Source organism: Saccostrea echinata, unplaced genomic scaffold (assembly GCF_033153115.1).
Source record: "Saccostrea echinata isolate AGI-Se365-2 ecotype Australia unplaced genomic scaffold, CSIRO_AGI_Sech_v1 ptg000013l, whole genome shotgun sequence".
NCBI classification, from domain to species: domain Eukaryota; kingdom Metazoa; phylum Mollusca; class Bivalvia; order Ostreida; family Ostreidae; genus Saccostrea; species Saccostrea echinata.
The window spans coordinates 689,266-701,977 of NW_026889762.1; the positions used below are offsets into that span (position 1 = coordinate 689,266).

General features: G+C 32.8%; 2 protein-coding genes across 2 annotated transcripts; one reads left to right on the forward strand and one right to left on the reverse strand.

Annotated features, from left to right (window-relative positions):
• Positions 1-621: 621 nt before the first annotated feature.
• Positions 622-1,739, forward strand: LOC133186214 (uncharacterized). Its single transcript, XM_061321447.1, has 2 exons — positions 622-1,190; positions 1,319-1,739. The coding sequence occupies exons 1-2, from the start codon at positions 622-624 to the stop codon at positions 1,737-1,739; spliced, it is 990 nt and encodes a 329-aa protein (XP_061177431.1).
• A 3,701-nt stretch (positions 1,740-5,440) lies between these two features.
• LOC133186413 (uncharacterized) lies at positions 5,441-12,101 on the reverse strand. Its single transcript, XM_061321669.1, has 4 exons — positions 12,059-12,101; positions 9,576-9,727; positions 7,992-8,252; positions 5,441-5,682 (listed from the first exon to the last, which is right to left on the reverse strand). Exons 2-4 carry the CDS (start codon positions 9,712-9,714, stop codon positions 5,468-5,470), a joined length of 615 nt encoding a protein of 204 aa, XP_061177653.1. The 5' UTR covers positions 9,715-9,727; positions 12,059-12,101; the 3' UTR covers positions 5,441-5,467.
• Positions 12,102-12,712: the final 611 nt, after the last annotated feature.

The window sequence follows — 12,712 nt, forward strand, 5'->3', positions numbered from 1 at the left end:
ATAAAAAACTATAACCACATAATTCTTATTTTAGTAATCATCTTCGAGAGAATTTCCTTGTTAAAATCTTCCATTTTTAAAAATGCCCTTTATTATCATTTTATTATTCGCCCTACGCAAATACAAAACCTGATTTATTAACCTCTTGTGACCAGGAAGTCTAAATAAAAGCAATATTTTAGTATCGAATTTTTATTGCTGCGCTTATTTTGAAACGGAATGTCAGGAAAGGAACTTCTGCATATAGCCTAGGATCAGTTTCGATTTTCAAGAAAAAAAATTATTAAAATCATATCGATAGTTGTATATCTGGTAAGTGAATTATTATAATTACATACATATAATAAAAAAATGTATTCAAAAAGGGTGTTACAATAAACATAGTAACAAATAATTACCATTGATATTTTTCTTTCCTGATGAAAAGTTTATCTTAAAATCATTATATTCAAAGAGGTCTACATTTATCAATTTTTACGATTGATTTTTTTCGGTCATTTTCAGATTTATTCCTAAAGCCAGGGAGTCTAAATCCAGCAAATGTAAATGTCCACTTTCTGTAAAATAAAACATTAATCTTAATTAATTAATGATAAAAATTATAGTCAATCATTAATTGCAATGAATCTGAACGCTACTGTAAGCTTCACCAAAACAAAATCTACAGAGAACGTTACACAAATAGTGAAAAAAGTACTGAACGATGGTTATGATTTGGAGGTACTGGGACTTGCTTCGAACTGGTTTCTTTTCATACATATACCTGCTTTATGTTGCATTTTCTTCAGTCTTATAGCAGCAACAACTGTTATAATCGTGTCATTCAGAAGTCAGACACGACCGTTCTTCTCCTGGATGCGAAATGAGCGTTTCGTTGTATACCTGTCGCTGTGCGATGCCCTTTTCAATGTGACACACATCATGGATCATCTACAGATGGTTATTACGAAGGAACACGTCTATCCTTTGGAATTGTGCGAGTTTTATGCTTTCTTTATCGGCGAATTTGTTTCGGCACAGATTCTGATGACCAATGTAGCAGCTGTCAATGCTTTTAGTCTAATTTATCTACAGAAACAGTTCAAACTCGGCAGATACGACTGGAAACTCCTGATTTATACTTTTGGTGTACCTTTTGTGTTATCAATGTCCGCAGTTAATTTGGGATTTTACGGACCTTCCGGATCTTAGTAAGGTTCTTTTGAAATTTCCAGTTTGCTTTATTATTTTTATTTGAAATCTGAATTGAAAACATAAGATACATGTACGTGTTGTATGTTTGATTTCCGTTTAACTTATCCTATTTTTGTGTCCACAGTTGTTACTTTGACGGCGTAAAAGGAGCATTTGCCAGCATATTCTTTACAACCATTCCAATGACGATTGTACTAGTAGTAAACGTAATACTCTATACCTCAACGTGGTGTAAAATCTACACAAAATCTAGACATCTCAAAACTACACTGGGAAGGGAAACCCAAATTCTAGATCCATCTTTTAACGCTGCCAAAATGATGAGTCTCTTTGTGGCGGTATTTTTCGTGCAGTGGTGGGCCCTGGGTATCGTGAGTGTTTGGCAAAATTTTGCGGTAGTTCCGGAGGAATTCCTCACTATAGTCGTCATTTTTACAAATCTAGGTGGCGTGTGTAATGCAGGTGTTTTTATCATCATCAGGAAAAGAAGAAGCAAACATACGTACCAAATTAAAACGAGTTCCAATCAAACTTCTCAATTATAGGGCGGAGATTGATTTTTCTACATTTCCAATCAAAGAAAAAAAAATAAAGCACGCTATTTTCTCGATGAAACGAGCGATTTCTTTTTAAAAATAAAAATTACATGAAATCTCATTTTGTATGATCATCAAATTGTTTAATGTCTATCTACATGACTTGAGCAACTTTAACGGGCTGGGTTTCAGTGTTTAACTAGTTGGTTAAAACGGTTAAACTATTCTCTAAACATATACATGTATATCAAAGGAAAAGAATGGCCATTAGGAAGGAATTCAGCATATTCTATTCAAGTGGGTTTTTTTTTCATCATGTCCGTAGGAATAGGAAGCAATTTCATGGGGGGGGGGGGGTGTGGGGGCAGCAAGCAACGTGTAGAAATTCAATTTCGAAAGACTGAAGAATGCATTAAGCAACTTAAATAATCTCATGCTGAAACACACGAACACATACACGTACATATTTTTGTTACGAATGCTCGTGTAAAAAAAATTATTAATCACCGAGAACCAATTTTAAATTTTTAGCCCCTCGCAACGGATTTGGAGGGGATATAGTAATGCAATCGTGTGTGTGTGTTTGAGTGAGTGAGTTAATGTTGTGCGATACGGAAGCGATGTAATTTGCATCGGGTCGATGTCGAATGCTGTTTGATTTATAGATTTGCTCTTTGCAATAGGATGCTTCGCTTTGCAGTGTATTTTTTAAAAGATATTTTTCTAAATGATGGATTAATTTTCAATGGTTATAAGGAAGTAATTATAATTTTATAAAGATATATTTAAACTGATGTGTCCACTGAGTGGTCAAGTACTACTTGACCTTTTAACCAAATTAAGTGTACTTTGATTGTTTTATGATAATTGGTATCTATAAACAAATATTATTAAACTGAATGATTTATATTAATTTAAAAGGTTAAAATACGTTTTCTCTGTTAGTTTCAATGTTAAAACCTTATTTTTTAAGTGCATGATTTTATTGGTCGCTATGAAAAACGTCTTGTTATGCAAGGTACATTTGTAGCATGTTACTAGCGGATGGTTAGAAGTACACTTGTATTTCCCAATGTTTGGACAACGAACGATTTAGAACAGAAATAACGTGAGAAAATGTCATCAGCCTCTCAAAACAAATTAAATTGTCAGAATAGTTTGAAAGGATCTATTCGGAATATCAAAAGATTTGACCTATATGAGACAACAATTTTCCGGAAAAAGTCACATTTAAAAACAATGTTTTTTTAGTTGTTTTCTACCATATATTTGTCTAAATTTTTCAAAGAACAAGGAACGGTTTCAATAAAAAGTTTGCCCTGTGTTTTTCTCAAAATTCAAAGTGATGTAAAAAATTAAAACTCATGCTTTTTGAATCTTTGAAATTTCATGCAGATAAATCATACAAATCATTTTTCTCACATAGCCTTCTAAATTCTAACTGTGACGTTATAAACTTGTGCATTTTCCCGTATTTTCTTAAAAACTTGCAGAAGACACCAATTTTAATGGAATTTTCTTTCAGATAATATTGTTCACAGGAATCGCCCACAAAGATTTTGAGATATGTGATTTTTCAAAGAATTTTACACAACATATTCGAAAATTCAAGTGAGCGACGGCTGTGGACACTATCTTCTTAGGGAAAATAATCCTTGAAATGGGTAATTTAGAGGGTTTTTCTGTTTAAAATAGAGAAATGCATCAAATTAATGACGTCATATTTCCAGAATGGTACTCCTTCATGCCATATTCTTTCCTGATTTATCACAGTCATATACTCAACTAATATTTAAGCCAGGTTCAAAACTTTTTGAAAACATTAAATTTTTAGGGCACAATAAAGGTAAAACCGTACCTTCTTCTTTGCATTTTGAACCTAAAATTTATTATTTGCAGCTTTAAATTTAACCTTTGGTTCTAGAAATTATATAAATCCCATCCAAAATAAAAAAAAAAAACACCGAGATATTTTCCATTATTAATTGTTACACATCTTTTCTTAAAGAGTATTTAAAATCTGTCTTTTTATTTAAATATTAATTTATTTATTAATGTAGATATATGACTTAGTAATTCTGATAGATAAAACGTGGGGCAAACGTTCTGCATCCGATCCAATTGAGAACTAAATGTGTTAAACTATAATTGCAGAATATATTTAAAACAAATAATCACGGTATGATATCCTTGACAATATTTGTTTATTAGTGTCTTGTCATTTTTTTTTTTTTTTTCATTTTTTTTTTTTTTTTTTTTTTTTTTGGTATCATGTTTAACTGTTATATTTATATTCAAACATTTTTTTTAAATTACCTTGAAACCGAGAAAGCACTTTAAAGGAAGCAGGACATAATTCTATCAGTTTTTAAATTGTAAATACATGTAGATGCGTGGACTCCCCCTCCCGCACACGTTTTTAATCAAAGTGAGAAAGCTGCCCTTCGCTTGAAAAGAAGAAGAAGAGATTTCAAAGGACCGTGCACAATACACAGGAGGCCTGTGTGTCTTTACCAGTCACTAATTTTATTTTTGAAAACTTAAGATCACTAGATGCTAAAGTATTTTAAAAAATAAACCAGCAACAACTTTAACTCGGAGAAAAAAAACTGTATTTGAGGCAGAGGTTGATTGTGACATGACTCTTATCAAGGGACGTGGTCAATGACACATATTTCTGAAAAAAAAAATCTTGTTTTGGAAGTTCTTTTGAATCGGAGAAAAATATTAGATTATTACACGAAGCACAGAAATTGCTATGGACCAGAGAATGTTCAACACCCTGCACCGATCTTGGTTACAAATGCAATTTAATATTTGTCTATGTCTTAAATTGAATATCTTTATATAAAACTGTATTTCTCAATTATCGCATTACCTAATTAAAGGTCGCATTGACAAGACCAAGGTCAGAAATGTCAAAAGTTAGAAATTCTGACAATTTACTTTGAATCTAAACTTTTTATTAAATCAAATTTCAAACAGAGCGCACTTGTTGTAATTGTTCTTAATAATTGCGAAAAAAAAATTGGCCTTGAATAATTTGATTAAAAGATTCAAATAACGAAGTTAAAATTGCACATTGGGGAATTGAAATAGGTCAAATGCAAAGGTCAAGAGGTCAAGGGATTGTTACTCCAATATCTTATGAAATGAAAAGCAAATGGTTCTGACCTACCCTTCATGGTTCAAAGAGGATTACATCGATATATGATCTTTTTTTAAGGTTGGTCAAAGGTCACGTTTAAAATCTCAGTAGCATTTTACTTAACTTGCTGTAGATTTATATGAGGAAAATGTCTAATCCCTACCTTTTGCAGTTCTTGATAAGACAAACGGTATGTCGAAAGTCAAGTTCAACGTCATTAGCGCAGGCACTCTGGTATTTTACAAATGCCATTGTACCAAGCAATTATATTTAAAACCCTACCCCTTGCGGTTCAAAAGAATGATACTGGTGTACGGATACACAACCTGTCATATATACAGAAAACGGTGGACAAAATGACCCCTGTGTCCCTCTTATTTACAAGCCACATATTCCAACTGATTTCCTTCCATATCCTTCCACAAATAAAATAATCCATCTTTTTTTTCTGCATTTCAAAATGAAAAAGAAGCAGAGAGAAATATGGAAGATATGTCAAGCCTAAATAAAATACACAAAATCTTCTGATTAATCTTAGAAATTGTTTTATTAAAATCTCTTGTCTATCATATTTGCTACAACATCATATTTAGGGGTAGACTGCACATATGAAAGATCGCTCTGTACTCCCATCAGATGTTTCCATCAGTTTCGTGCTGGTGTCAGTCCTGAGGTATAAATCAGATGCCGGCTCTCCAGGTACCCAGTTGAAATACGTGACGGGGGTTCCATCATCGTACAAGAATGGCGCCGAGGAACTGACCCTCTTTCCCTGGAAATATATGTTGCTGATGCCATTCTGATCTGAAATGTTATTTGAAAAATCCCTTGGTTAGAAAAGGTAGATACTGAAAAGACATCCCACAAATCTTTACAGTGTAATGTATGCAATGCACAGTTTAGAGAATGCACTTATGTCGCTTGCATATATTATTTTTTTATCGTCTTTCAAAAATTAGTAACTCTTCCTTCGTCGAGCTCCCAACAATAGACTTAGAGGAGATAGTTACGAGGTCTTTGGGACCTCAAAAAAAAAAAGAGGCCCTGTGCCATTTCAAAAATTAGAACTGTTCCTTCTCCAAGCTCTCAACAAAAGATTTAGAAGAAAAAGTTATGGGTCTTTCAAACGTTAAAAATGAGGCGCTATGACCCATAACTGCTATACGATCAAACGTGCAATGCATAGGTCAAATTTTGTGGCAATTCACCTAAAGCAGTTGACGTCTCTAAAAGCTGTTTATTTTTGGCAGATCACATTTCTATACCGTGAAAATTCTATTTTAACCTTGTCCGCATATTTCATTGTTAGTCAAGTCTTTGTTTTTCCAAGTGTTTGCTTGCTTGATTGTAATGTAATGTCCATTACAAGATTATTTCACTCATAAAAGACGTCAACAATGTCGAAAAAGAGCTTCAAATTTAAACTTTTTCAAGGCACTCAGGGCCATACTCTGCCGTGACAAGGGACCCCAATTTTAAAGGTCTCATCCGAAAGACCCCATAGCTATGACTCTAAAGTATCAACACAGTTGCTTCAACAAATTTGGTTTATCTTAGTCAGGGCTTTAAATAATGTCATTGTTACAACGAAGCGAGCGCACTACCGACTGAGCTACCCTGATGGTTACATTTTCAGTCGCGAAATTTTAGAAATGGTTATACCTTAAATTTCATAATTCAAAATAAAAATTCTATATTTCTTACATCTCCCCATGTTAATTCTGACTAGTATCAATATACATAAGAAGCAAGGAATACTTTTTCCTCAAAGATTTACCCGGGTACATGTATGTTGGTTCGACTTATAGTATGGTAATTGTTACTTATTCTTGGGTGAAAGATTCTTTCTTCACTGAAAAATAAAAACCTCATGAGGCTTTGCAAGTCTGGAATAGATAATTATACGAAAATTAAATGACATTTGTTGACTGATGCACAATACATTAAAACCGACCTTTTTTTTGCAAAGGACTTGTTGTATCATAATTATTACGACAATCATTAGTAAACATAAATGTTTCTCTTGATACAACAATTTTCTTTTATTATCAGGTCCGTTGGTATAGTGTCAATGTTGCAATTAAGTATTACTTGTATGTCTTACAGCGTATCCTTTAATCTAAGCTCTTTATAGAAAATATATCCTCCTTGAAATGAGAGGAGACTTTTTTTTTAAGTCATCAGACACAAAGTAACTAATAAAAATACATTATTACATTGTTTGCATAATTTGGAATTTGTAGGGGTAACGAGGTTTTGGGCAATTGTTACATTTTTATAAAAAAAAAAAAAAAATCAGAAGTTAGCCGAGATATGACAAGCTAATTCAGAGAATTTGTGTCCCCCGCTTAAGGAAAAAAGAAGAGCATACATGGATCTAAAGGGGTGGGGTGGGGTTGGGGGTCGAAGGAGTGCACTTAAGAAGGGCAAGCGGGGCCATAGGAAGTTATGGTATAAAATTTCATTGCAAAATCTCAAAAGCTTCTTGAAATATCGCCTGGAAATGAAAGTTTTACACATACACAAAATGTATGAATTTACGAACTTGACCTATGACCGTTTGACCTCAGAATGAATAGGCATATTTCATAGGCCATAGAGAGTTATGGTATATTTTTTTTATTGCAAAAGCTGAAAGGCTTCTCGAGATATCGCCCGAAAACGAGTCTTAAAATAGACAGAATTTTTGAATTTATGACCTTAACCTTTGACCGTTTGACTTCAAAATCAATACGGCTCTTTCTAAGGCCATAGGAAATTGTTGTGTAAAATTTCATTGCAAAAGCTCAAAGGCTTCTTGACATATCGCGTGGAAACGAAAGTGTTAGAGACAGACAGGAATACAGAGGGACGGATATACCGATATTAATATCCTCCACTTTGTGAAAGCGGGGTACAAAAATGCAACATATCTGATCAAGGTCACAATGGTGTCAATGAGACACAAACTAAACTTTTTTTAAAAAGTATACATAAAAAAATTTCGTTATTTGCATGATTTGAAAGTTGTTTCCAGACAATTGTTTAATTTGTATGAAAAATAAAAAAAATAAAAAAAAAACAACTTTTTTTCCATCAGATGTTAGCCTATAGGATATGAAAATGTAACATACCCATCTGCTTCACAACAAAGTCGTAAATGGTAGGGCTGTTGATGCGTATCAGCTGAGATCTTGTTCCATGAGCCTTACACACGGCGTCAGTGCCCTGAACGGTAAGTTTCGGATCCTTGTATATCTTATAGCAGATATCATAGGTAGTGTCAAAAGTGAAGGTCGGATAGTCGTCACAGTAAAAGGACTGCCGCCGGAGTAAGATCGCTGTAATGAGTGCAATTGTTACCAACTGTGGAGCACTCCACTCCGTGACTCCGGCTGTTTGTATAAGATATAAAATCATAAGCTTGTAGTCGTTTGTTTTAAATTACACATAGTTTTTCATGTAAAGTACCTTATTGGATTAGACTAAAGGCACTGTCTTTATCATGCACGTAGAATCGGGGTGGGAAGAGGGGGTTGTTGATCCTGCAGTTTCTCCCAAAGATAATGTTTTACTGTTTATAATGTTCATTGGAAGGCATGATGCCCCCTCACCTTTGGGTTACAGAATAGTCAAAACCTCCCTAGGAAATTTGTTTTTGAAGAAAATTTGGAAGCTACACTGTACCACCACCACCCTCAAACAAAATATATAGGATTTTCATGTTTGGGAATATTTAGACTTTTTATTGTGTTTTCCTTTGATCGTTTTTAGTTTGTTAGTTTGTTTGTTTGTTTTTTGGGGTTTTTTTTTTGTTCTTTGTTTATGATATTTTTGCCCTCCCCCCTCCAACTTTCAAATACGATACTAATTACCTACACATAAACCTCCTCCATAAGGTGAAAGGTACATCAGTAAATCCACATGAAGTAAATTTTAACATAAATTCTTTTTTTGTGATCCTTTTTCAGTTCAAAAACTATTCATTATTTGATTTTTGAGGTAAAGCATTAAGATATAATACATTAAGTTCGAATAACATTAATATTAGAATTTATATCCATTTTAACAAAAAAAAAATCATTTCTATTGGAAAAGATGCTGTTACAAGGTCTAAATTATAAGACAGAAAAGTGCACATTTACCAAATTTCGTTTTCCTACCGTTTTCATGAGTTTATCACATCCATCTTCAGGTTTACGTAAACATAAAAAGCCTAAAGATTGATGTATGTAAACCCCTACTTCTGGATCGTGGAGACATGATGCAGTTATTATACCCCCGCCTCGACGGATAGGGGGTAGAGTTTTTACCCTTTTGTGTTGTGTCTGTCCGTGTGCGTGTGTGTGTATAGCTGTTTATCCGTCTTTCTGTCCCTAACAAATTTTCGTCGCAGTTTTCTCTGCAACAACTCCTGAGAGATGCTTTAAATTTTAGCACACTCTTTGTTTATGCATGTCATATGGTGGGATTTATTTTTGTATGAATCCAATGTAAACCTCCTTGTTTATCTGTGCGTCTGTCTGTACAATGCATAACAAATTTTCGGCACTACATATATAATTTTCTTAATTAACATACGTACATGTGTACTTTTAAAATGCTTTTATTTGAAATTGGTTAAAAAAGAGTCAACATTGTCATCCTTCTATGCTTGCTTTTAAAATAAAATCTGGTTAAAAAAGTAAAACTCGAACAATAGCTATCTTATCGTTTACCGTAATTAGACGTTATCAGAGAAAGTCCAGCAGCAGCTATTAAAGCTCTTGTAGTCCGAGTCTGCGCTTCCGTGACCGGAAGGGCGTGAGAAACCAGGAGAAACAAGAAAAGGAGATTCCAAATTATCAAAGAAGACATCGGTACTGTCAATCTGAAATATATGAATATAGATGAAGGTCGACATATCAGTGCACTTAAAAAATTATCTACAAATCTGGTCTCATTAAACTTTTACAACAATTTTTATATTCCATTGGTTGTAGGTAATATTACGGAAGTTAATACTTGTAAACTCCTCATTATTTTTAAATAAAGCTGAATTTGACCAATGTTTTGCTTTCTGATGTTTAGTATAGAACGGTGAAGTATGATTTTAAAATCTCACATGAATCCGATATGACATTAAAAGTTCTAGGAAAATATCGTTACGGAAGTTAAGCGTTACGGAAGATAATTTCCAGATATAAAAGTTGAAATTCTCGGCAATAGTTAAAATTAGCGTTGCTTTAACATATTTATTAGAAGTATGAAGTATCGTGCTCCCATATTTTTTTAAAAAACTTTCAGTTCGAAAACATTCCTAAATTACTGTTACAGAAGCTAAATTTTTAAGAGACAACTGTTTTTGTCGAAATTATTTTTTTATGTCGAAAATGTAATGGTCTAAAGTAGCTAACACGCAATTATAATCGAAGACATTAAGTTCAATTTTCACTTTCGGGCAAATTTCAGTTCTTTGTGAAATCTGCATTCTGTGCATGCAGTTTAAGGTGGTATGGGATACCAAACGAAACTTCTCCTACATATTTATGTACCCAAATTAGAAGGATTTGAAATACCCCCACCTTTCAGTATATTAAAGTGTAATTTTAATAATTTTTTTATTATTTTAATGAGAAATACAAAAACGATTTTTTTTCTTGCATAATTCTTTTTTCATAAGCTTAATATTATAGGCAGGCGTTTGCTAATATAAAGTGTTTATAAAAACAAAAATGACAAGAGATATGTCTTAGTAATTTTTTAATTTTCAACAAAAATAAGCGTAAAAAACTGGGAAAACTTTATTTCTTGAAAACAGACGGATAACATTTCATGAAAGTCTACAATAAGAATGTATCTTAATATGTTAGCAAAGTGAAATAAACAAATTGAAAATATATATATAAATGGAAAATATAAAATGCATTTAAAATTTTTTGAATTAAAAGATCCGAGCGGAAGAGTTATCCTTCTTTATTTTCCAAGGGTTGAAAAAACCTGGGTGCTATTTTAGAAATGATGAGCATTTTTTCCCAACCATAAAAAAATCGCACTTTGTAGTTTTCAACTTTGAGCGGTTTTGAAAACAATGCATGGACAATCGCTTTCCAGGACGTGTCTTGTTCAGAGCAATTGCATTCATCTGAACGTTTTGGGACTATGTACAACAGCTAGCTGATTTGTGACCAAACAGTTACTTCTTGAATTAAATAACAAAAAAGTCCAGCTCTGGTTAACGTGATAATTGATTGGTGATAATTCAGCACAATGTGAAGTAATCGCACTTATCCATGCCTCACCGCACACAAGGTGCTGTACAGTTACTCAAACAATTGAAATACAGCTTTTGCTTAAAAGTGTTCAAAAGCAGCAATGTTGAAACTACCTTTTACAGGGGTTTGCTTTTTTAAATGTCCGTTGTACAATTATAAGTAAATTTATATACTTGCGATTTTTTTTGTCTGTTTTTACTTAAAATGCCGACTTGTGAGAACTTGCATTGAAATAGACTTCAGAGTGTTCTTTTCAACGGTGTATCTACAAATTTTGACCCGATAATAAGCACTCATGCAAATCAAAACAATACTTCAAACGGAAATACGTCATAACGTGGAGGTATCCCATACTACCTTAAAAAATTGTTACGGAAGTAAATCGATCTTCAGTGACATGATATGAAGATCCATGTATTTTTTCGCCATAAATGTTTTTTTTATATATTAGGGAAAAACTTTTCTTTAGCATCCTTTGTATCTAGTCGGAGCGTTTAAGCGGCTGAAAATTTCTTCTTGAAATTTGTAAATAAATAAAGCGATATTAATAGTTGCAGTGGACTACGTTTGTAAAGATTATATTGTGTTCATATCAAAAATTTCACTGCATATATGTTTCTAAATATTAACAAAACCATATGTGTATGTTAAGTCTTTAACTTGATGTTAAGAATTATAGTTAAGATATCACAGGGGTAAACTTGACATAAAGGGACAAAAAATTCTGCATTGTCTTTGCAGAATGACTGATTAAGTGTAGGTCAAAGAAAGTGCTTAGCAAACAAATTTTCTAATGTAACTTAAACACATTTGCTTTACTTTTAAATCATCATATTTTATTCCCGTTTTAAAATGCGATTTTTTCAAATATCATTCACAAATGTTGGTTAAGAAGGGACAATGAATTACTTTGTTTGATATAAATTAGAATATACATTACTATTTACCCTTAGACAGGACACAATATAAACTCAGTCCTCGTGTAAGAACCTTATCCATCAGTTAAATATACTTCTACTGACAATCACTATATAACTTGTTATTTAAGTATATCTCCAGTGCTACCCAGACTCCATGCCTTCGGCGACATAATATCGTCTGCTCTCAACTTAGAAAAAAAGTAATGTATAAACCAGCATATTGTGAAATCGCAGAATATTTTCCTTTTATGTTGTGTTCTAATGAGCTAAAACTTTTCGGTATGTTTGCCTGAAAAAAATATAATTTGATTTTTTTTCAGCACGTACAATTTTGTTTTTTTTTTTTAATTCTTAAGCAAATTCTAATTTTTCCAAGAATGTTCAGGGTAAATTATGTAATTTCTTCAAATTTAAAAAAAAACAAACAAATAAAAATATTGAATTCGAAACCCCAGTAGGGAACCTTGATAAAAAAAAAATATAAATGCACGGAGTACTTGTTTATAGGTTGAAAATTAGATCCAGACTGCACAACGTAGGTAGTTTTACATATCAGAAAGTTACAACCCTACCTCACAAACATTCTGGAGATTTTGTTAGGGGGTCGACTGGGGTTTCAAATGCGCAATACTTCGTGCAGTGTATTGAAATAAAGCATTTTTAAAGCCTTAATTCTAATAC